Here is a 17,564-nt window from a genome sequence, read left to right on the forward strand (position 1 = left end):
TATTTTCCTATTCCTGATAAATCAAATATAAATGTACTGGGAAGCCACAGATCTTAGAACTAATTCTGATCCTGCTCTTGGCTGTTTTGAGAACTTCAGATGCTGTTAGAAAACTTCCTGTATTCAAAAAAAAAAAAAAGAAAAAACAGGTGGAGGAAGAAAAATAGGAATTCTACTGTGAAGTTAGCTTAAAAGCTGTATTATAACCGCTATATAAAAACACTTAGATTCTTACCGTTCATCTTACATCCCATACGAAGACCAGAGTATAAATGAGACTGTGTATGGGAGTCCACACTACATGACTCTCTCCCCTGCCCACACGGAAACCACTCATGGGTTGTCCTGTCTAGTCCATGTTACTTACCTAGCCCCTGACTTCCCTTCTGCAGAAGCAGAGCCCAGTGCCCATCATTCCTCCCAGGTCATTTGAGTTGACGTGTAATTGTAACTCTAATGGCTTTTCTTCTTCTCCTCTCACATTTAGTGTTCTGCCTTTTATTTCCTTTTTTTAGTCAAAACAAGGAAACAGCTATATTTAAAAATAATTCAGTATCTCTATTCAATAAAAACATATTTCAGCTCTTTTCTCTATAAAGAGCTGTGTGATCTTTGAAACATTTATCTTCCTAAAAACAAATACCACAGCTAATGAAATTGCTTTTAACTTGTGAGTGCTCTTTCATTTATTGTTTTCCTTCCTGTGGGCCAGTGAGCCTGATGGGAGAGGATGTCCCTCCATACTTAGCCAGGACATCTGCTGCTAAGATATGGCATTGAGCAGAGAATACTGAAGGACTGAGTTCTAGCCTTGACTAGTTGTTACTGACTAGTTTTATGACCCAATTGGGCTATGCACTTGAAAAACTGTATAGTTCTGTGATTTTTGTGATACTTGTTCCCAACCATAGTATTTAAAAATTGTATCCTGTAGGCATATAAATCCCATTTTTGTATCAAAATGATCACTGTTCCTGTGCTTCATTTAGAAAAGTTGAACTAATTTGCTTGTCTAAAGAGGCAACAGTGTTAGTACCTATTAGTTGATCCTGTTAGTGATTTATTTTCATAGTTAAAATCAATTAAAGTAACCCATTTTGATCAGAGATTTGAGATTCTCAAAAGGTTGTTTGTAATCAGTTCATGAACTTGGCTCTAATAGTTTTCCTTTTAAATTTTTTTTTTAACGTGGATAATATTTGCATACTATATAAAAACAAGAAATCCAAATAAGCAGAAAGGAAAAGAATCTGGGTTTTTAAAATAAATATCTATCAGTCAATAAATAGGCCAGGCAGAGGTCTATAAAACTTTAAAACATTGTAGAAACACTTTATCTATCTTTTTATTGATACTGTCTTTTTAAGTGAGATGGTTTTAGAATTTTTACTCCAAAACAACTTTTATCTTTATTAGGCTCTTACAGTCTTATTGTCTGAGGGATTCTATTTTTGTTCTTGAATTTGCTTACTGAAAGCTTAGCATATGCACACATATGCACGTGTACACACACACACACACACACCCACACACTAGCCTCTCAGCTCATGCCTACCATTCCTGGTCAGGTTGGAATGCTGTTAGTTGGCTGCTCCACTTCTCTTCTCAACCTCCTGGGTATTAGAGGTAGGGGGAAAAAAAACCCAAAACCTACAATGTCAGGTTTATAATGGTTGAAGCTGCTCAGAGACGTGCCATACCTACTCCTTTGCCTTCTCTTCCTCCAACAAAATTCCATAAAAACAAGCCCCTAGGTCCATCCCAGTTTGTTATTAGAATGTGTAATAGCAATATATCTCAGTGTATTTATTTTTCTGAGAGGAAACTACTGGTTTTTTTTTATCTGGAAGGCCCTGATGGAGTGGTGGGAGGGGTACTACAGTCTCAGAGTGTGGTCCTTCTAAAGCCTGAATCCTATATATACTCCATGAGCTTTGTTCTCCTGGAATTTACTTTGGACCCCGATAAGGGTATAGCTTATAAGGGAAGCTAATGGTACAAATGAGGTTGTTAAGAGTGCTGTTCAGACTACCTTAAGAAAGGTTTTGAAGAAATTAGCCCATTTGTACTGGCCAATAGATAGTACAGTTTGCGTGTGTATTTTTCATACCCACCGATCGCAGTACACCCAGGAGCAGCTCTGCTAACCTTAGCATCTCAAGTTATTTCATATACTGCTCTTGTTCATGCTGTTTTAAAATTTATCATTTGGTCCAGTGTAATGAGGTTTTCTTTTCTTCATGTTCCATCTTTTATATAGGTTAAAATACGAGCTGTTTTTCTGCATTAGTAATATAAAGGTAATGAAGAACAAAATTTCCCTCAAAGAGGAAAATAGTTGCCAGTTTTTCTGACTTGTCTATCGTTTTGCCTCTGACCCTAAATATAGTAATTAGCTGATTGCAAATTGCATCAATCAGGTTGTACTACAATTAAATTGGGTGTTGAATTGGCCTTTACACATTAATCTGTCAATATTCTTTTAGGGATAGGCAGAACGGCTTGGAAAGGAAGCTGTTTCTGTTACCTGCTCTCTACTCCTAATTATCACAGCTCTCTGAAGCTTCAGCCTCAGAAACGTATAGAAGAAAAATATTTCCCTTGATAAATGGAGCCTTGCTTTATTCAATTGGCGGCTGTTTAGAGCAAAATATTTAAAGCTTTACTATAATGGTTTGAAAGCAAACTATTTTTTTTCCAGGTGATACTGAATTAAAAACTCCATCCATTTTCTGCCCATGCAAGGCAGTGCAATTCCCTGGAAATTGATTTTTTTTTTTCCCACGGCTTACTATGGCTTTTCCCAAGCTTTAGCTATATGGAAAATAACACTTTTATTGAATCCATTTAGTGAATAAAGTTGGCAGTTAATTTTTAAGCAACTGGACCACTGTGTAGAAAATTACTGAATGCATCAAATATAATCTGACTGGTCTTAAAGTCATTTGATAAATAATTGAGGGAGCTCTTGAAAACTCTAAAACATTATTTTGTGGGCATTAAAATAATTGACTCCTATTCATGATATAAACGAGAGTAGTATTTGTGGTGTAATCATTTTTACAGAATCAGGGAAAATGTGCATGCTGTTTAACATATTAAATTTTGAAAATGACTTTAGTTTATAAGAATCACATGCTTATATGTTTTTCCCTTTATGCATTACAGTATTTGACAGTGTGTGCATTTGAAAGTGCACTCATTTGGCATTTTTCCATCAGCATATTATTATTTCTACCCAGTTACTGCTGTATACTATTTCCTGTTTCCAGAGAAAAGCTGTATCTACTTTAGGAAAGTCATTAACATTATTCAGTTAGTTTGTTTAATGTTAGCTATGGGGTCACCTGAGGAGTTTTCAGGGGCTGATTTATTTATAGATTGTGCATTAGATTACCGTGTGTATGTGTGTGTATGTGTGTGTATGTGTTGTCTTCCCAAGTTTGACTTTGGTTATGTGCAGAGCTATTTGGCATTGGTTATGTGTAGTGCCGGAGACTGTGTTCTTATCAGTAGCTCTGACCTGACCCTTTTGAGCTATGTTATATCATTCCATTTTGACACCTTTTATCAAACTTTAATGAAATGACCCAGGCAAACAAATTGTCATTAAACTTTCCATCACTTTGTCCCTTGGTATCGTCTTTTATAAATTGGACAGCAAATGTTGTATTGATCTTCTCGTTCTTGCAGCTGAACTTGAAATGACCCAGACTGCTTGTTGTTTATGGCCCAGAGTTGCTTTTCCTTGACATTTCCATCCACAGCATGACACCCTTTTTGTTTTTCTTTCTTTCTCATGGAGATGAATGAACAAGACATACGATATCGAGACACTCTTGGCCATGGCAACGGAGGCACAGTCTACAAGTGAGTAGTCGATTTCATTTAAACTTTCTATGCACTTTAGCCAAATGTGAGTACTCGGGTTCTCCGTGGCAAAGATTTTTAAATGACCATCAGCACTTAGAGCTTATTTCCACTTTTGACTCCAAAAATTCTGCAAGGCATCTATTTTCTCAGGAATTGGTTGGAAAAGTGCATCTATATTGCCTTTTTAATATTTCCGCGTCTGCATCTCTCCTGGGTGAGCAGTTAATAGTCCACCATTAGCAAGTGTACCTTTAACTGGCCTGAAGTTTAATGTATTTTTTTCCTTCACTCTTTCACACCGTTTTTTTTTTTTTTTTAAACTTGTTTGCACCCTGTGCTAGTCCCCTGCTCTTTTACATCTGTGCCCAGTGGAAAACGGCCCTTATAAATACCATTGCTGTGCCCTGTGTTGACACTGTAAGTTATTAACAAGCCTTCTTCCTCTTGTATTTCCTTCTCCCTTCACCCGAGTCCCCTGAGAGAATTTCTACACATTGATGAATATGTTAAGTTATAAAATTCTCCCAAATTCCAGTAGCAGTGATCTTACCCTAAAGGAGTGTTCATTTTCATATTAAAAAATGCTAACCATAAAAAATAGTTCTCTCGACAGGGAAGTCTTTCTCATGCAGTAGTGCAAAGTTTAAACTACATAATGTAATATCTGATACTTAATAGTCTGCAATGGTGTATGAAAAATATTCCACTAGGAATTAAAAAATCCATACTCTGTAAGAAAGCCCTGAGGGAGTAATAAAGCTTTCCTCCAGAGAGCTGTTTTCCATATATACACTAACTCTGCATCACATTATGATTGTGTTTTTACCTTAGATGTTTTAATATATATCTTCAAAGTTGTGAGACAGTTTATAATTGGTTATTAATGTTTTTAGAATTTTAAGTGCTTGCTAACCACATGACTATAGATAAAAATTGTCCTATTGCCCATGACCATGAAAGGTCACATCCTAAAATCCCAGAACTTCTTCCACACAGAGATGCAGCCTTGGTATGGAATTAGGTTTCCCAGGGTTAGAAGCTTCTTCTCAGTCAGCCGACCCATTCACCCACTCAGGTTTCAATCTTCTCTGCAGGTAGAGTCAGGATGTGAGTCTGTTCTCCTGAACCTAGTCCTTTAAGAACTTATGTTCATGTATTTCAATTATTTTTTCTTATAGATGACTGGGTACTCTGAGTAGTTGGTCTGAAAGTTAAGTGCTTCCACTATGATAATTCAGAGAATTAAATACCAGCATATTGCCTCCACGATCCTTAGGCTGTGGCCTTAAAATGTTTTCATGCCTAATGCCTCTGATGGGTTTGAGCCACTCTTGTCCTTTCCTGGATCATACTAGCATTCCTTCTCAAGCAGCCCCCAGTACTGCATAAAAAGCATCTCTTCAGCTCAGTCTTCTCCTTCTTACTCTTATCTGACTTGAATTTTTACCCTGTTCTGAGGGTTCTTAGGTTCAGGTCCCCTTTGAAAGGAAAGAAGAAGGAACCAGCGTGCTCTGATTTGCTTCTCCTGAGTTCGTTGTAGGGAGCAATTTTCAAAGCCTTAGTCTTGCTTGTACTAATGCTTTTGTGCTCATAGCCAAATATAATAAAACAGGAAGGATTTCTAGCAACTCTTCAACTCTTTAGATTCCTTTTATTGACTTCAAATGGAATCCAAAATCATTTCTGTAGATGCCTAACCTATTCATGTGTTCTGTTTAACCAGATGTTTAACTCTCATGCATGTTCATAGTTTTAAATTCAGTTTGTTCTATTGTGAATTTATTGTCCTGGTTTATTCTAGTAGGGTAGGGAGAACATAAACCCACCAAACTCCAGAAGGTGATTTTTATTAGAAATAATACCCCAGATGTTAAGATTTAAATCTTTTCTTTTAAAACATAGGCTAATAACATAAAGGAGCAGGGGATGCAGAGAGATAGAAATAACATGCCCACCTACCAAGGAAAAATTACAACATGAAATCATGTTAATGTTTTCATTTGTTTGCTTTTTTAAAGGTTTATTTATTTTAGAGAGAGCGAGCAGGGGTGACAGGTAGAGGGAGAGGGAGAGAGAGTCTTATGCAGACTCTGTGCTGAGTATGGAGCCCGATGCAGGGCTTGATCTCATGACCCTGAAATCATGACCTGAGCCAAAACTGAGTCAGACACTTAACCAGTTGTACTGCCCAGGCTCTCTAAATCATTTTAATGTTTTATTATTTGTTTAATTATGGTGAGGAACATATAACATAAAATTTAGTATCTTCACCTGTTTTAAGCCTGTAGTTCAGTGGCATTAGGCACATTCAAACTGTTGTGCCAACTTCAACACTATCCATCTCCAGAACTCCTTTTGTCTTGCAAATCTGAAACCTATGCCCATTAAACAATAACTCCCTGTTTGCCTTGGTCACCTTTTTAGCTAAGGAGCATGTCTAGAAGTTCTCCTTTCATTAGGACCACATTATTTTACATATCCTTAGCACACACAAGTTCTTTTAACTGCTGGAATGCTGTGTTAACATCCAATTTATCCTGATTTCGTTTACGTGCCATTGCTAGTGCTCAATATGCATGTTGGAAGATTTTTGACTTTTTATTTTTTAAAAAAAGATTTATTTATTTGAGAGAGAGCGTGAGCACATGGGCTCACACCCAAGTGGGGGAGGGGCAGAGAGAGAGGGAGCAAGAGAAGCCCCAAGCAGACTCTCTACTGAGGTCTGAGCCCAACCTGGGGCTCGATCCCACCACCTTGATGTCATGACTTGAACTGAAATCAAGAGTCGGACGCTCAACTGACTGAGCCACCCAAGTGCCCTGCATGTTGTAAGATTTAATACATTTTTGACAGTGGTTGTTTTTGGAGGGTGAGTAGCAGTAACATGATCATTTTAGGGCTTTATTTTACATAGTATATTTCTCATACAAAGAAGATATTCCTCCAGTTTGATGGCTTAGGTGATTCTTAAGAGGAAAGAGTGTAAAGATAACCAAATTGCATAATCAGTTGTCAATGATCATTGGTTTTCATTTCTGCCTGGGCTTCAGTTGTATTGTTCTTATATCCCTGGCTTTTAGTTCAGCACCAGGGGGTAAAAAAAAAGTGGTGTAATTGTCAAGAAATGAGAATCCACTTTACTAAAGTCTCTATAAAACTCTTTGCAGTGTTATGATTGACTTTCTCCTACACTAAGTTTACCTTAATGGTGTTGACTATAAAAATTGTGATTTTTTTTTTCCCGAACAAAATGATTACATTACAGGCTATGCTACATAAACTAGATGAAGAAAATATTGGAAAATCCACTCATTGGTAACAAAACTGCCTAATGGGCCTATTTAATTTTTTTTTCTTATAAAGTATAATAAAACCAATAAATGCAAAGCAAAAGTTTAATATTTCTTTCTTATTTGCTCCACTTGATGGGATGTTGTGAATTTCAAGGGATATGACATCATGTGTAACTGCAGTATATATTGTTTAATAGTTGATCACATGTTCGCCCTTTAAGTCTGGATATTCCCCCCCACGGTTATACAATACGAAATTCTGAGCCGAAACATTTAAACCAAGTGATATTGTGGACCTGTGCGGGGTCCTTGCTGTGTTCTTGTCTGTCTTATGATAATGACCTAAGGAGGTAATTTCAGGTCAGGATTTCTTGGATTACTAACTTGGGCGAAACGGATTATAAAGGAAATACCTTAGACTAAAGTAGAGCTTACGCCTAGGAAGAAGAAGAATTTAGGTTTTCTTTTGAAAATGAATGTGCTTTCATTTATGCTCCATTGCTCAAAATGCTGCATGTTGCTAAAAAAAACCCCCAAATTCAGGAAAGACACATATTCCATCCCCCTCTAAGAGATTCACGGTGAATTTCAGAAACCTGGAGAAAGTATGTGTTGTGGTTATGTGTATCCTGCATCAGCCTCCAGCTGTGTGACCTGGGGAAAGTTACATCTTGTCTTCTGCCTCAGTTTGTGTGTAAAACGGAGATAATAACATCTAATAAGATTGTCATGGGGTTAAATGAGATGTTTCATAGAAAAGGCTCAGCACTATGACCGACCAACTAAATGTTAGCTACTTTTGGGGCACCTGAGTGGCTCAGTGGGTTAAAGCCTCTGCCTTCGGCTCAGGTCATGATCCCGGGATCCTGGGATCAAGCCCGGAAATTGGGCTCTCTGCTCGGCAGGGATCCTGCTTCCTCCTCTCTCTCTGCCTGCCTCTCTGCCTGCTTGTGATCTCTGTCTGTCAAGTAAATAAATAAAATCTTAAAAAAAAATAAATAAATGTTAGCTATGGTTCATGGTAGTGCTAATAATAGAAAAATGATTAAGCTCTGTGCCCCCTACACTTACTTGACCATGGGGCTTCTTTTTTTTTGGGGGGGGGAACATCTACAAACATCTCCCAGATACTGAACTGTGTTAGTATCCATTAGTTAACTTTATTTATTTATTTTTTTAAAAAGATTTTATTTATTTATTTGACAGAGAGAGATCACAAGTAGGCAGAGAGGCCGGCAGAAAGAGAGGAGGAAGCAGGCTCCCTGCCAAGCAGAGAGCCCGATGCAGGACTCGATCCCAGGACCCTGAGATCATGACCTGAGCCGAAGGCAGCGGCTTAAACCACTGAGCCACCCAGGCGCATTAGTTAACTTTAAAAAAAGTGTTTAACTTTAAAAAACTTTAAAAAAATTCGGCTATGATACTCAGTATACTTCTCTGTTTCCTGCTATTCGCTAGTTATACCATAAATTTGCTTACATATAGATTTTTTTAGAAGTTTCTGAGTATTTTCATTTTTATCTTAGTTTATTTTCAGATTGCTTTACGACACCTGGTAAAATGTTAAGCCCATTTTACCATCGGAAAAAGGTAGGACTCCCCAGCATGTGGCCACTCAATGGCAAAGCCAGAATTCTAGTGTCTCTCCTCCTCTCTGTGTTTTTCCCCCAGGCAGTGTTGTTTCTCAAGGTCAAGCGGAGTCCATTGTGTTTCCTTGTATTTTCTAGTGTTCTCAACCCAGTCCTAAGGATAGGATAGATGCTTTATACATGTTGGCTGAAACGAGAATGAGGCAAGTGGGGGTTTTTTCCAAGCAGGTTTTAGTAGGGCTCTTTAATTGGATTCTCCCCATATCCAGCTAGTTTTAGAGCCTGTGTAATTGTTTTAGAATGTTCATCTGGAAGAATAGGAATTTCTAAACTGATGGCATATTTTTGAATGATTAATTTTCTTTCAGGTGTTAAAACTGAGTACTTAGCATCCATTAACCCAACACACTAGTTACTGTCCTCTTTTTTTGGATAGTATGTCACATTGAAATGAAAGTAATTAACAGGCCCACTTTCTTTGGAAACATTCTGTGATAATGAAGGCCAGTCACTCAGGTTCTTTCCTCCCTAGGGGCATTGTTTGATGGAGTTGCTTAAGCTCTGGGCCTAGAAATAAAGTGATATTTAACTCTTGGACTTAAGTCATGCTAATAAGTCAGTTAGCCCATATGCATAATCTTTTTTTTTCTTTAATGCAAATTAGTCAGCCTAAGACTCAGATTATCAGCTTTTAGATCATGTGTTCTAGCATGTAGGTGTTTGAAAATAGTAATGAATTGTCTGCCTCCTGTTCCTTCCTACAGTACATTAATGGTCTAACCTGGATTTGGGGTAAGATTTTCTCAGTAGTATAGCACATAGCTTAAAACGCTGCTGACACAGTGTTTTGAACATTGGATATAAACCATTATTTAAGAATTAGTTTGCCTGTATCTAGAGACAACAAGAAGAGGGACAGGATAATAATTCTCAAAGGGTTGATCTCTCCTCTCTTTTGTTTTACCCATTTTTTTAGATATTTGTTGGGCAGAAGGGTGAGGATGGTCCTTGGAGACAGTGGCTGAGATCACACGAACTATTAAGTTGTATTCTGCCCTTGTAATATGGCTGTAGAGTCCAAGTAAAACATTACATTTGTGGTTTTGGAGCTGGAATTCTGTCAACTCATTTGAGGAACATGATGTATTTAATGAAAATTAGAAGCTCTTGTGGTCAGTTACGTAAAATGAGAAAATGCATGAATTGCCAAATGAAATGCTGTTTAGTAAACAAACTATGGCCAAACATGGGATTCCTGAGGGGAAAAACATCATAAAAAAGAGCCCTCAATGAAAACTGGGACCATATAGTACCCAGAAAGCTCTCACTCCTCTTTTACCGGCCATCCTGAAGGTGCCGAACCAAATCAGCAGAAGGTCTGACCCCTGCTTCTCTACCCACTGCATCAGTGACCCCACTCCTTTATATTTTTTCCCTGAGGTACATCTTGTAAATTAAGAGTAGTTTTTAAGTGGTTTTGGTATTGACCCAAGAGCCAGGGCGATTGTTTGATTTATTTTAACTTTAAATTTCCAATCAAATGAAGAGCCTTTTCCTTGCAGCCAAGATCATATTTTAAACAAGCAAACAAGATATCATCTTAATGCAAAATTAAATACTGGATTGTGTTACAGTGTCATGTGACAAGCAAGGATATTAATATTTCCAGAAAATCAATGAGTATTTGTCAAATAAAATTAATTATGTATGTTTCCCTCTCTTGCTCTCTCGGCAGTCACCGTTAGAGATTTGTTTCATACAATAATGTACATTGTATCGATTAGAGTCTATGGAACGGACCTGAGCGTGTGATTCTCCACACCTTTCCCACCTTTGCTTCCCCCATTCCATGTTCCTGTAACTTCACACATGCTCATATCCATTATGGCAATGATGGATTATTGGCGTCCAACCAACATGACAGGATGTTACAGGTCGCTGAGCAGAGATTTTCAGACTCTGTTTCCACCCGAATTAACTATTATTGAAATAGTTTATTGAGATTGAAGTATTGATCATTTTCTGCTAACCTTGGCTTAAGGGTAGGAAGAGGAGGCGGAGGTGTTCTTAAAAGACACTAAATTTAATTTTAAAAAATCTCATTTATTTAGCCTTTTCTTCTTCCTGTTTTATAGCCCCTTTTGTTTTATTGCTTGGAAAAGGGTATCTTGGCTTTATTTTTATGACAGTATAATTATACTTCAGAAATGCACTTGATTACTATGGGTAACAAAATTGTTCTAGTATATTGGTTTGGCCAATATTGCTATACAAACAACTTTTCAGTCAATTGAGTCTGGTAAAAATCAATACATTATGGTAATATTTCAAGTAAGAATTTGCTGAATCGAAGTATTTCAACCCCATCTCCTTGCAGGGAAAAATAGTTTTAAAGTGGCAAGACTTCTTTCTAATATTTTATTTCAGTAAAAATGCTTTCTTTATAAAGAAATTGAAAGTCCCCAAGCAGAAGTGATTGTGACCAGATAAACGTTAGCACATGTGTGTCTTTATAGGGTGGAGGAGATCTCGTTTTCCTTTCTCTGGGTTCAGCAGGAGGGTACAGCATCGGGCTTTGACTTCATCCTGTAGCATGCCACTTTTGGATTCATGTTCTGGGTACTGAGTTTCTGCAGAGAGATGTGCACAGTTCAGATATCAGCCAGACAAGCATGGGGAAAATTCTAAGGGAGCCTACGAGTGGTGCCTCTCCAATCCTTTATACATTTGTCGAGCAGTCTCATTCTGAGCATGCCATGTGGATAGCACCCGGCTGGCTGGTGAGGGCACCCTGGCTCCAGTCGGACCATGTCCAGATGGATGAAATAGTAAGTGTGGGACTTCACAGTCTGGGGCGCATGTCGGTATGCGGGGCCTGTATGCAGGCCCCAGGTGAGGGGCTAAGGAAGGGGTGGTGAATTCTAGCTCTTTCCTCAGGAAGAATCAGGTCAGGACCTCATGGAGGAACTGGTATCTGATTTGAGAAGTGGTTGAAAGAATTGGCCAGCTTTTAACTGAAGAAGAAATAATTAAGGGTCTCCATGACAGCTGACTTTTAAAAAGTCAGAAAAGCATTCCTGTTGATGAAGAAATAGGTTTGCTTTGTGTGTTTCTGAAGGCTAGCCTCAACTTGCTTATCTGGACTGTCCTCCCTGGAGAAGAGTTGTGTCCTGTGAATCCGGGCGGGCATCGTCCCAGGGCCGAGCACTGCACTGCACCTACTGTAGAAACCTGGTCAGGACAGCGATTCAGGAATTAACCTGCAGGGGCAGATTCTTCACAGCCTGAGGATGGACACAGAGTGTTGTCTGTTGCTGGGTGGCTCTGGGAGGTGTGAACCCTCTTACCTTAAGCAGAGCAACATGGCTGATTATTCAGAACCCCTGAGAAAAGAATTCCCACTTAGATGTGGACATGACGTGATTGCAGAGGTCACTCCCAAGGCTAATGTTTTAAAATTAATTCAGCATTCACCTGCCATAAAAATATAATATCACGTGGTGCTTGGTTTTGTTCTTTAAAAGTTTGTCTTACTGTATATCCATTGATTCATTGAATAAATAGATTGGCCCTTGAACAACACGTTTGAATTGCACGGATCCACTTATATGTGGATTTTTTTCAGTAAATGCAGTACAGCCTGTAAGTGTATTTTCTCTTCCTTACGATTTTCTTAAAATATTTTCTTTTCTCTAGCTTAAATACATATATGTGTTGATCAACTATTCGAGTTATTGGTGAGGCTTCTAGTTAACAGTGGGCTATTGGTGGTTAAGTTTTCAGGGAGCCAGAAATTATATGTGGAGTTTTGACCGCACAGGGGTCGGTGCCCCTAACCCCGTGTTGTTCTAGGGTCTGGGGTACTTCCTGTCACTCTGTGCCAAGGACTGCTCTAAGCATTTGCAGTTCAGCAGTGAATGAAACAGACAAGTTCCTTGTGCTCCTGGAGCTCACACTTGCGGGGCATACAGACAGTAATCAGGGAAATGATTGCAAGTAAGATAATATCAGACCTTGCAGGTGCTGTAAAGAATGTAAAATAGTTGTTCAACGAGGCTTCTCTGAAGACGTGATATTCACACTCAGACCTCAAGGACAGCAAGAAGCCAGTTATGAGAAAATCTGGGAGAAGACCCCTCCAGGCAGGAGGAACCACTCTGGCAAAAGCCAGAAGATGGGCATGAACATGTCATATCTAGGCCAATGTGGCCACAGGAAAGTGAGCTCAGGGGACAGCAGAGAGAGGGACAGAGGCCTGATCATACTGGATCCGTCAGAACTTGCTGAATCCTTTCTGGGAAGGTTACCCCCATTATGCCAGTGAGAAAGATAAAACTTGGAAGGATTAAGGGACATACCCAAGGTCAAATCAAGACTTAGAACTCAGTATCAAAACATTAAATATATACAATTTTTAGAAGACTAGAATTCAGACCAGGACTTTTCTTTCCTTTCTTTCTTTCTTTCTTTCTTTTTTTTTTTTTTTTTTTTTTTGAAGATTTTATTTATTAGAGAGAGAGCTTCTGAACATGTGTAGTGGCGGGGGACAGAGAGGGAGTAGGGAGAGGGCCAAGTAGACTCTGAGCTGATGGTGGAACTGGCATGAAACTTGATTTCAAGACCCGGTGATCGTGACCTGAGGCGAAATCAAGAGTCAGATGTTCAACGAACTGAGGCAACCAGGTGCCCCAAGCCAGGTGTTTTCTATTTGCCATTCACTCTCTCAGTTTCCTAATTTTTAATCCAAATTATTTTTGGATGTAAGATATAAATATATAATTCTGAAAGTCAGTGATGTACTATTTCTAGTTAATTTTAGAGGCTTTTTAGTAGATGCTAAAACAGTCATTTCTTGGCTGACAGAGCTGTTGAAACATAACTTGTATTCTATCCTTTGGGTCTCTTTTCCTTATCAAAAACTTGAAATTTAATCATTGAATCCCTAGATTAATTGTATGGTTATGCTAGTGGAGGTGGTGCATCTCTTGATTTATAAGACACATTAGTTTTTTTTTCCCAGTATTTTACAGTATCTGATGTGTTAGAAAAATGTAGTCTCTTGGTGGCATGTAGCACAAGCAAATATTTGCACACCATAGCATCTAGGGTATTTACTTAAATTACTTTTTTTGGGAAAATAACCCACTGGAAAGTCTGAAAGGCATTTAGTGTGTATAACTTTCCTGCTGCGTTTTTTTTTTTTTTTTTTAATTTTTTCATTGCTCTTTTATGGTTACTTAGATGTAAGGGACCGTGTTTGTGTTAGATTGCCAGTTTACCAGAGTGAAAAGTTTTGGTTCTTATTTGTGCACTAATGCTAAGGCGGAGGGAGCGGAATTACCAAATTAGAAGGGAAGTAGCAATAGATACTTTGGTTGTGGGAATTAAGCATAAAGTTTCTTTAAGCATTAATTCGCTTTTTAAGTGTGACTTTGTATTACGTTATCCTCTTAACCCTCAAATCTCCTTACGTTTCCTTATTGGTGTTGCAAAAGAAAGAAAGAATGTTCAGTATCACTGCTTACAAGCAGACTTCATGGTTTTTGTTTGGTGGATTCAAATAACAAAGTGAAAAATGTTCAGACAAAATTAGAACTTGCTTTAGGGCACAATCAATACAGCATTTTAACAAGCTTAGTGTATTTGGAAGATACATACTGTATAGGGTTCCCAAACATTCTGATTCTATTACAACTGCTAACTATAGCAGCAAAATGTAACAATATACTTAGTCAATAAACATAAAACCCTGATTAAACCATAATTAAATTTTTGGAAAAGTTATCTAAAAACCATGAATAAACTATATTTTTACATTGTCTCAGCAATAAGATGGATAGCCAGTGAAACTTTAAAGTGACAGAGAAAAGCATATATGGGATTAAATTCCAGAATGAATTTTTACCATAAACACATGTACTAAGTGAAGTTTCTGGACACCATTTATTTATTTTCCCTTTTAACGTTTTTTGAAGGGAATTTCTAGTGGGCATGGTGGGGTGTAACAGCTGGAGTCGCTGACTAAAAGGGCAAATGGCAAGTTTCCCTCCATCCCTGGCAGCCCTAGTAGAAGGTGTCAGAGCCCAGCCTGCCTCCGTCATACTCAAAGCACAAGCGGTGCTTAGAATCAGAGTGGTCGCACTCCTGTTTCCAAACTGGGCGACCATCACAAGCCCTGATTAGCCCCCAGCAGCACTAAGATATATATAACTGGGGACAACAGTTGTCACTGCCCTCATTTGACCCTGCGAAGAGACAGAACCACCAAACTTAATGGATTTCCTTGAGGATTCAAACCAAGACAGGGATAGAACCACCACTGAAACTCATCCTTTCTTATTCATTAGTCCCTTCCTGGTGCCCTCCTCGTGAATAATTCCATTTGGTTCCGTGAGGAGCTAAGTATGTGCAAGCCTAAGGATTTCTGCCAGCATGTTCAAGCAAATACACTACAAGTGTACCTTTCACTTTTTGCATCAGGCACATGTACCTTAAAGAAGACCCATGTGAATGAGCTGCTGTCTTCTTTCCTCTCTCCTTCCCTAGAAATTGTAATCTGAATTAACCCAATGTCAAAAATGTTAATGCTTTTCAAACTCGAGTCATTGCAGCATGTGATTCTCCAGAAATTACATCTTTGGGTTTTTTTCCTTGTCTGTGATTTTTATGAGTGCATATTTAAATCATTTTTGGCACGGTGTTTCTGGCTGCTGGTCTTTCCAAGGAAGTTCATTTTTCTCCTTCCACACGGATTCCTCTCCCTTTCTACTCCCCTTAATCTTCAAGTCTGTGTGACATCTTTTTTTTTTTTTTTAAGATTTTATTTATTTATTTGACAGACAGCGATCACAAGTAGGCAGAGAGGCAGGCAGAGAGAGAGAGGAGGAAGCAGGCTCCCTGCTGAGCAGAGAGCCCTATGTGGGGCTTGATCCCAGGACTCTGGGATCACGACCTGAGCCGAAGGCAGAGGTTTTAACCCACTGAGCCACCCAGGTGCCCTCTGTGTGACATCTTTAAGCCTTAGTCTCCTGGATGGATTTGAGAATAGCACTTTCTCTTGACTTATCTCTACTTTATAAAATACAGTGTTATGCATATATATACACGTATGTTTATATATTTTTGGAAGTCAATAACAATACCTCAGAAAGAATGTGGTCGAATTGAATTTAGAATCCAAATGCTTTTCCTTCTTTTGTCCAAAAATGTAGCTCCTCAATACACAAACACAATTCCATGTGCAGGAAGTTATTCAAATTCCTTCTCCACTCAAACACCCGATGCGTTTAAAGATTCCGGTCTCCGGATGGTGGAAGGTATGGTGGTGGTTTGAGTGTTGTTCAGTTTTTATGTGAAGGGAAAAGTCCCTTCAGGTTTGTTTGGACTCTAGTCATGATACGCCCGTTTCATGAAGTCGGTTATGCACAAAAGTGCACAAAATGAAGATAAAGTGCCTCTCTCCAGCCTGACAAAAGCCATTCCTTTGCAGAATGGTAGCTGCAGTGAAAGTAAATAAATGAATGGACAGCAATCACAGCCTAGTTGATGAAACTGTTCAATTAAAGCACAGGCATTTACATGGTGTAATTTCCCTAAATTGCCAATGAGCCCCTTTAGACACAACCAGTGTTCAAATTGATTTCAGCATTGATTTTGGCTGAAGCTGATAAATTTCTGCTTGTTAGTTAAAGTAATTTTGCAGAAGACTTTGTACTGCAGTATTGAAGTGTTCATTTAGCTGATGGTTAAAAGAGGAGTTATTTACAGAGGCCTCTACTGTTGTTCTGAGATGGGACAATTCCCCAATCATCTTTTACTTTTAATTTTTTAGGCTTCAGTATACCAATCAATAGGTGATTGAAACTGATTAAAACTTATCCAACCAGCTGCCTATGGCAGTTTAATTAGAAGCTGGATGATTCTTAAATTAAAGTTGTCTTGTTTTCATTGCACAGCCATCTTCCAGAAGAGTAAGGGACTAACAGTGCTGAAAACCTAAAAGTCTCACTTTGTCGAGGTATCTCACAAGTGTGAAATCACTCAGTAGCTGTTCTTAAAGCAGCTCAAAAATGTAATCAGAGGCTTTGGCCTTTAAACAGATTACAAGTAGTAATATATTTACTTGTTAGTCAAGGAATTTTGTTTTTGCTTTTTTTTTTTTCTGACAAAGGGATAACCTGGAACAAAATGAGCTACGTGGAAGGGCAGCTGTTGGTGGTGTAGCTCTTGTTTCATAAGCCAGATGAATGCTCAAGCTGGTTGTTTGTTTTTTTTTTAATCCTGCTGTACAGGATAAAACTAGCTATCGTGATACCCTGTGCATCTCTCCACTGAAAACCATCAGCTCTGAATTTATATTTTTATTTTGTTCTGAGGTCTTGATTAAAAATCAATCTCTAGTGAATAAAAAACAAGCATTGTTATATAAATACATGTTGACTTTCCGACAAGGTTGTGCCCAGGGTTATAGAAGAGAGATTTTTTTGCTTTGGGAAGAGTCCTCATACTCATTTTCTCTAGTGTGGGACAATTTCTTGAGTTTTTAATGGAAATGGGTTAATATTTCTGTCATTGGGGACATATTACATCTGGTACTACAGGGAAGAAGGGAATAAATGGCTCACTTTTCAGAGGTGCATTTACTCTTTGACCCACTAGGGTACTATTTGGTGTTCTAGAAGAGGTAATTTAGTAAATAGTACCCCAGTGGCCTGAAAAAGTTAATGCAGCTCTGAAGAGCGAGTCGTTCAATCGATTTTCCCTATTGCTTTTTAAAAATCAACACAGACCATATCCAGAGAACCTAGAA

At 38.4% G+C, this 17,564-nt stretch overlaps 1 protein-coding gene across 10 annotated transcripts in view; it reads left to right on the forward strand.

Annotated features, from left to right (window-relative positions):
• MAP2K5 (mitogen-activated protein kinase kinase 5) overlaps positions 1-17,564 on the forward strand; it is a 261,852-nt gene that overhangs the window by 52,433 nt on the left and 191,855 nt on the right. For all 10 annotated transcript variants that reach the window (XR_006602776.1, XM_013059472.2, XM_013059471.2 and 7 more), the window contains exon 8: positions 3,806-3,870. Coding sequence is in view for 9 of the 10 variants with exons in the window: in XM_013059472.2 (XP_012914926.1) it covers positions 3,806-3,870 (65 nt within the window). In the remaining variant the exon portion in view is untranslated. The remainder of the gene's footprint in view (positions 1-3,805; positions 3,871-17,564) is intronic.

Source organism: Mustela putorius, unplaced genomic scaffold (assembly GCF_011764305.1).
Source record: "Mustela putorius furo isolate JIRA1106 unplaced genomic scaffold, ASM1176430v1.1 tig00003896_pilon_pilon_pilon, whole genome shotgun sequence".
NCBI lineage: Eukaryota > Metazoa > Chordata > Mammalia > Carnivora > Mustelidae > Mustela > Mustela putorius.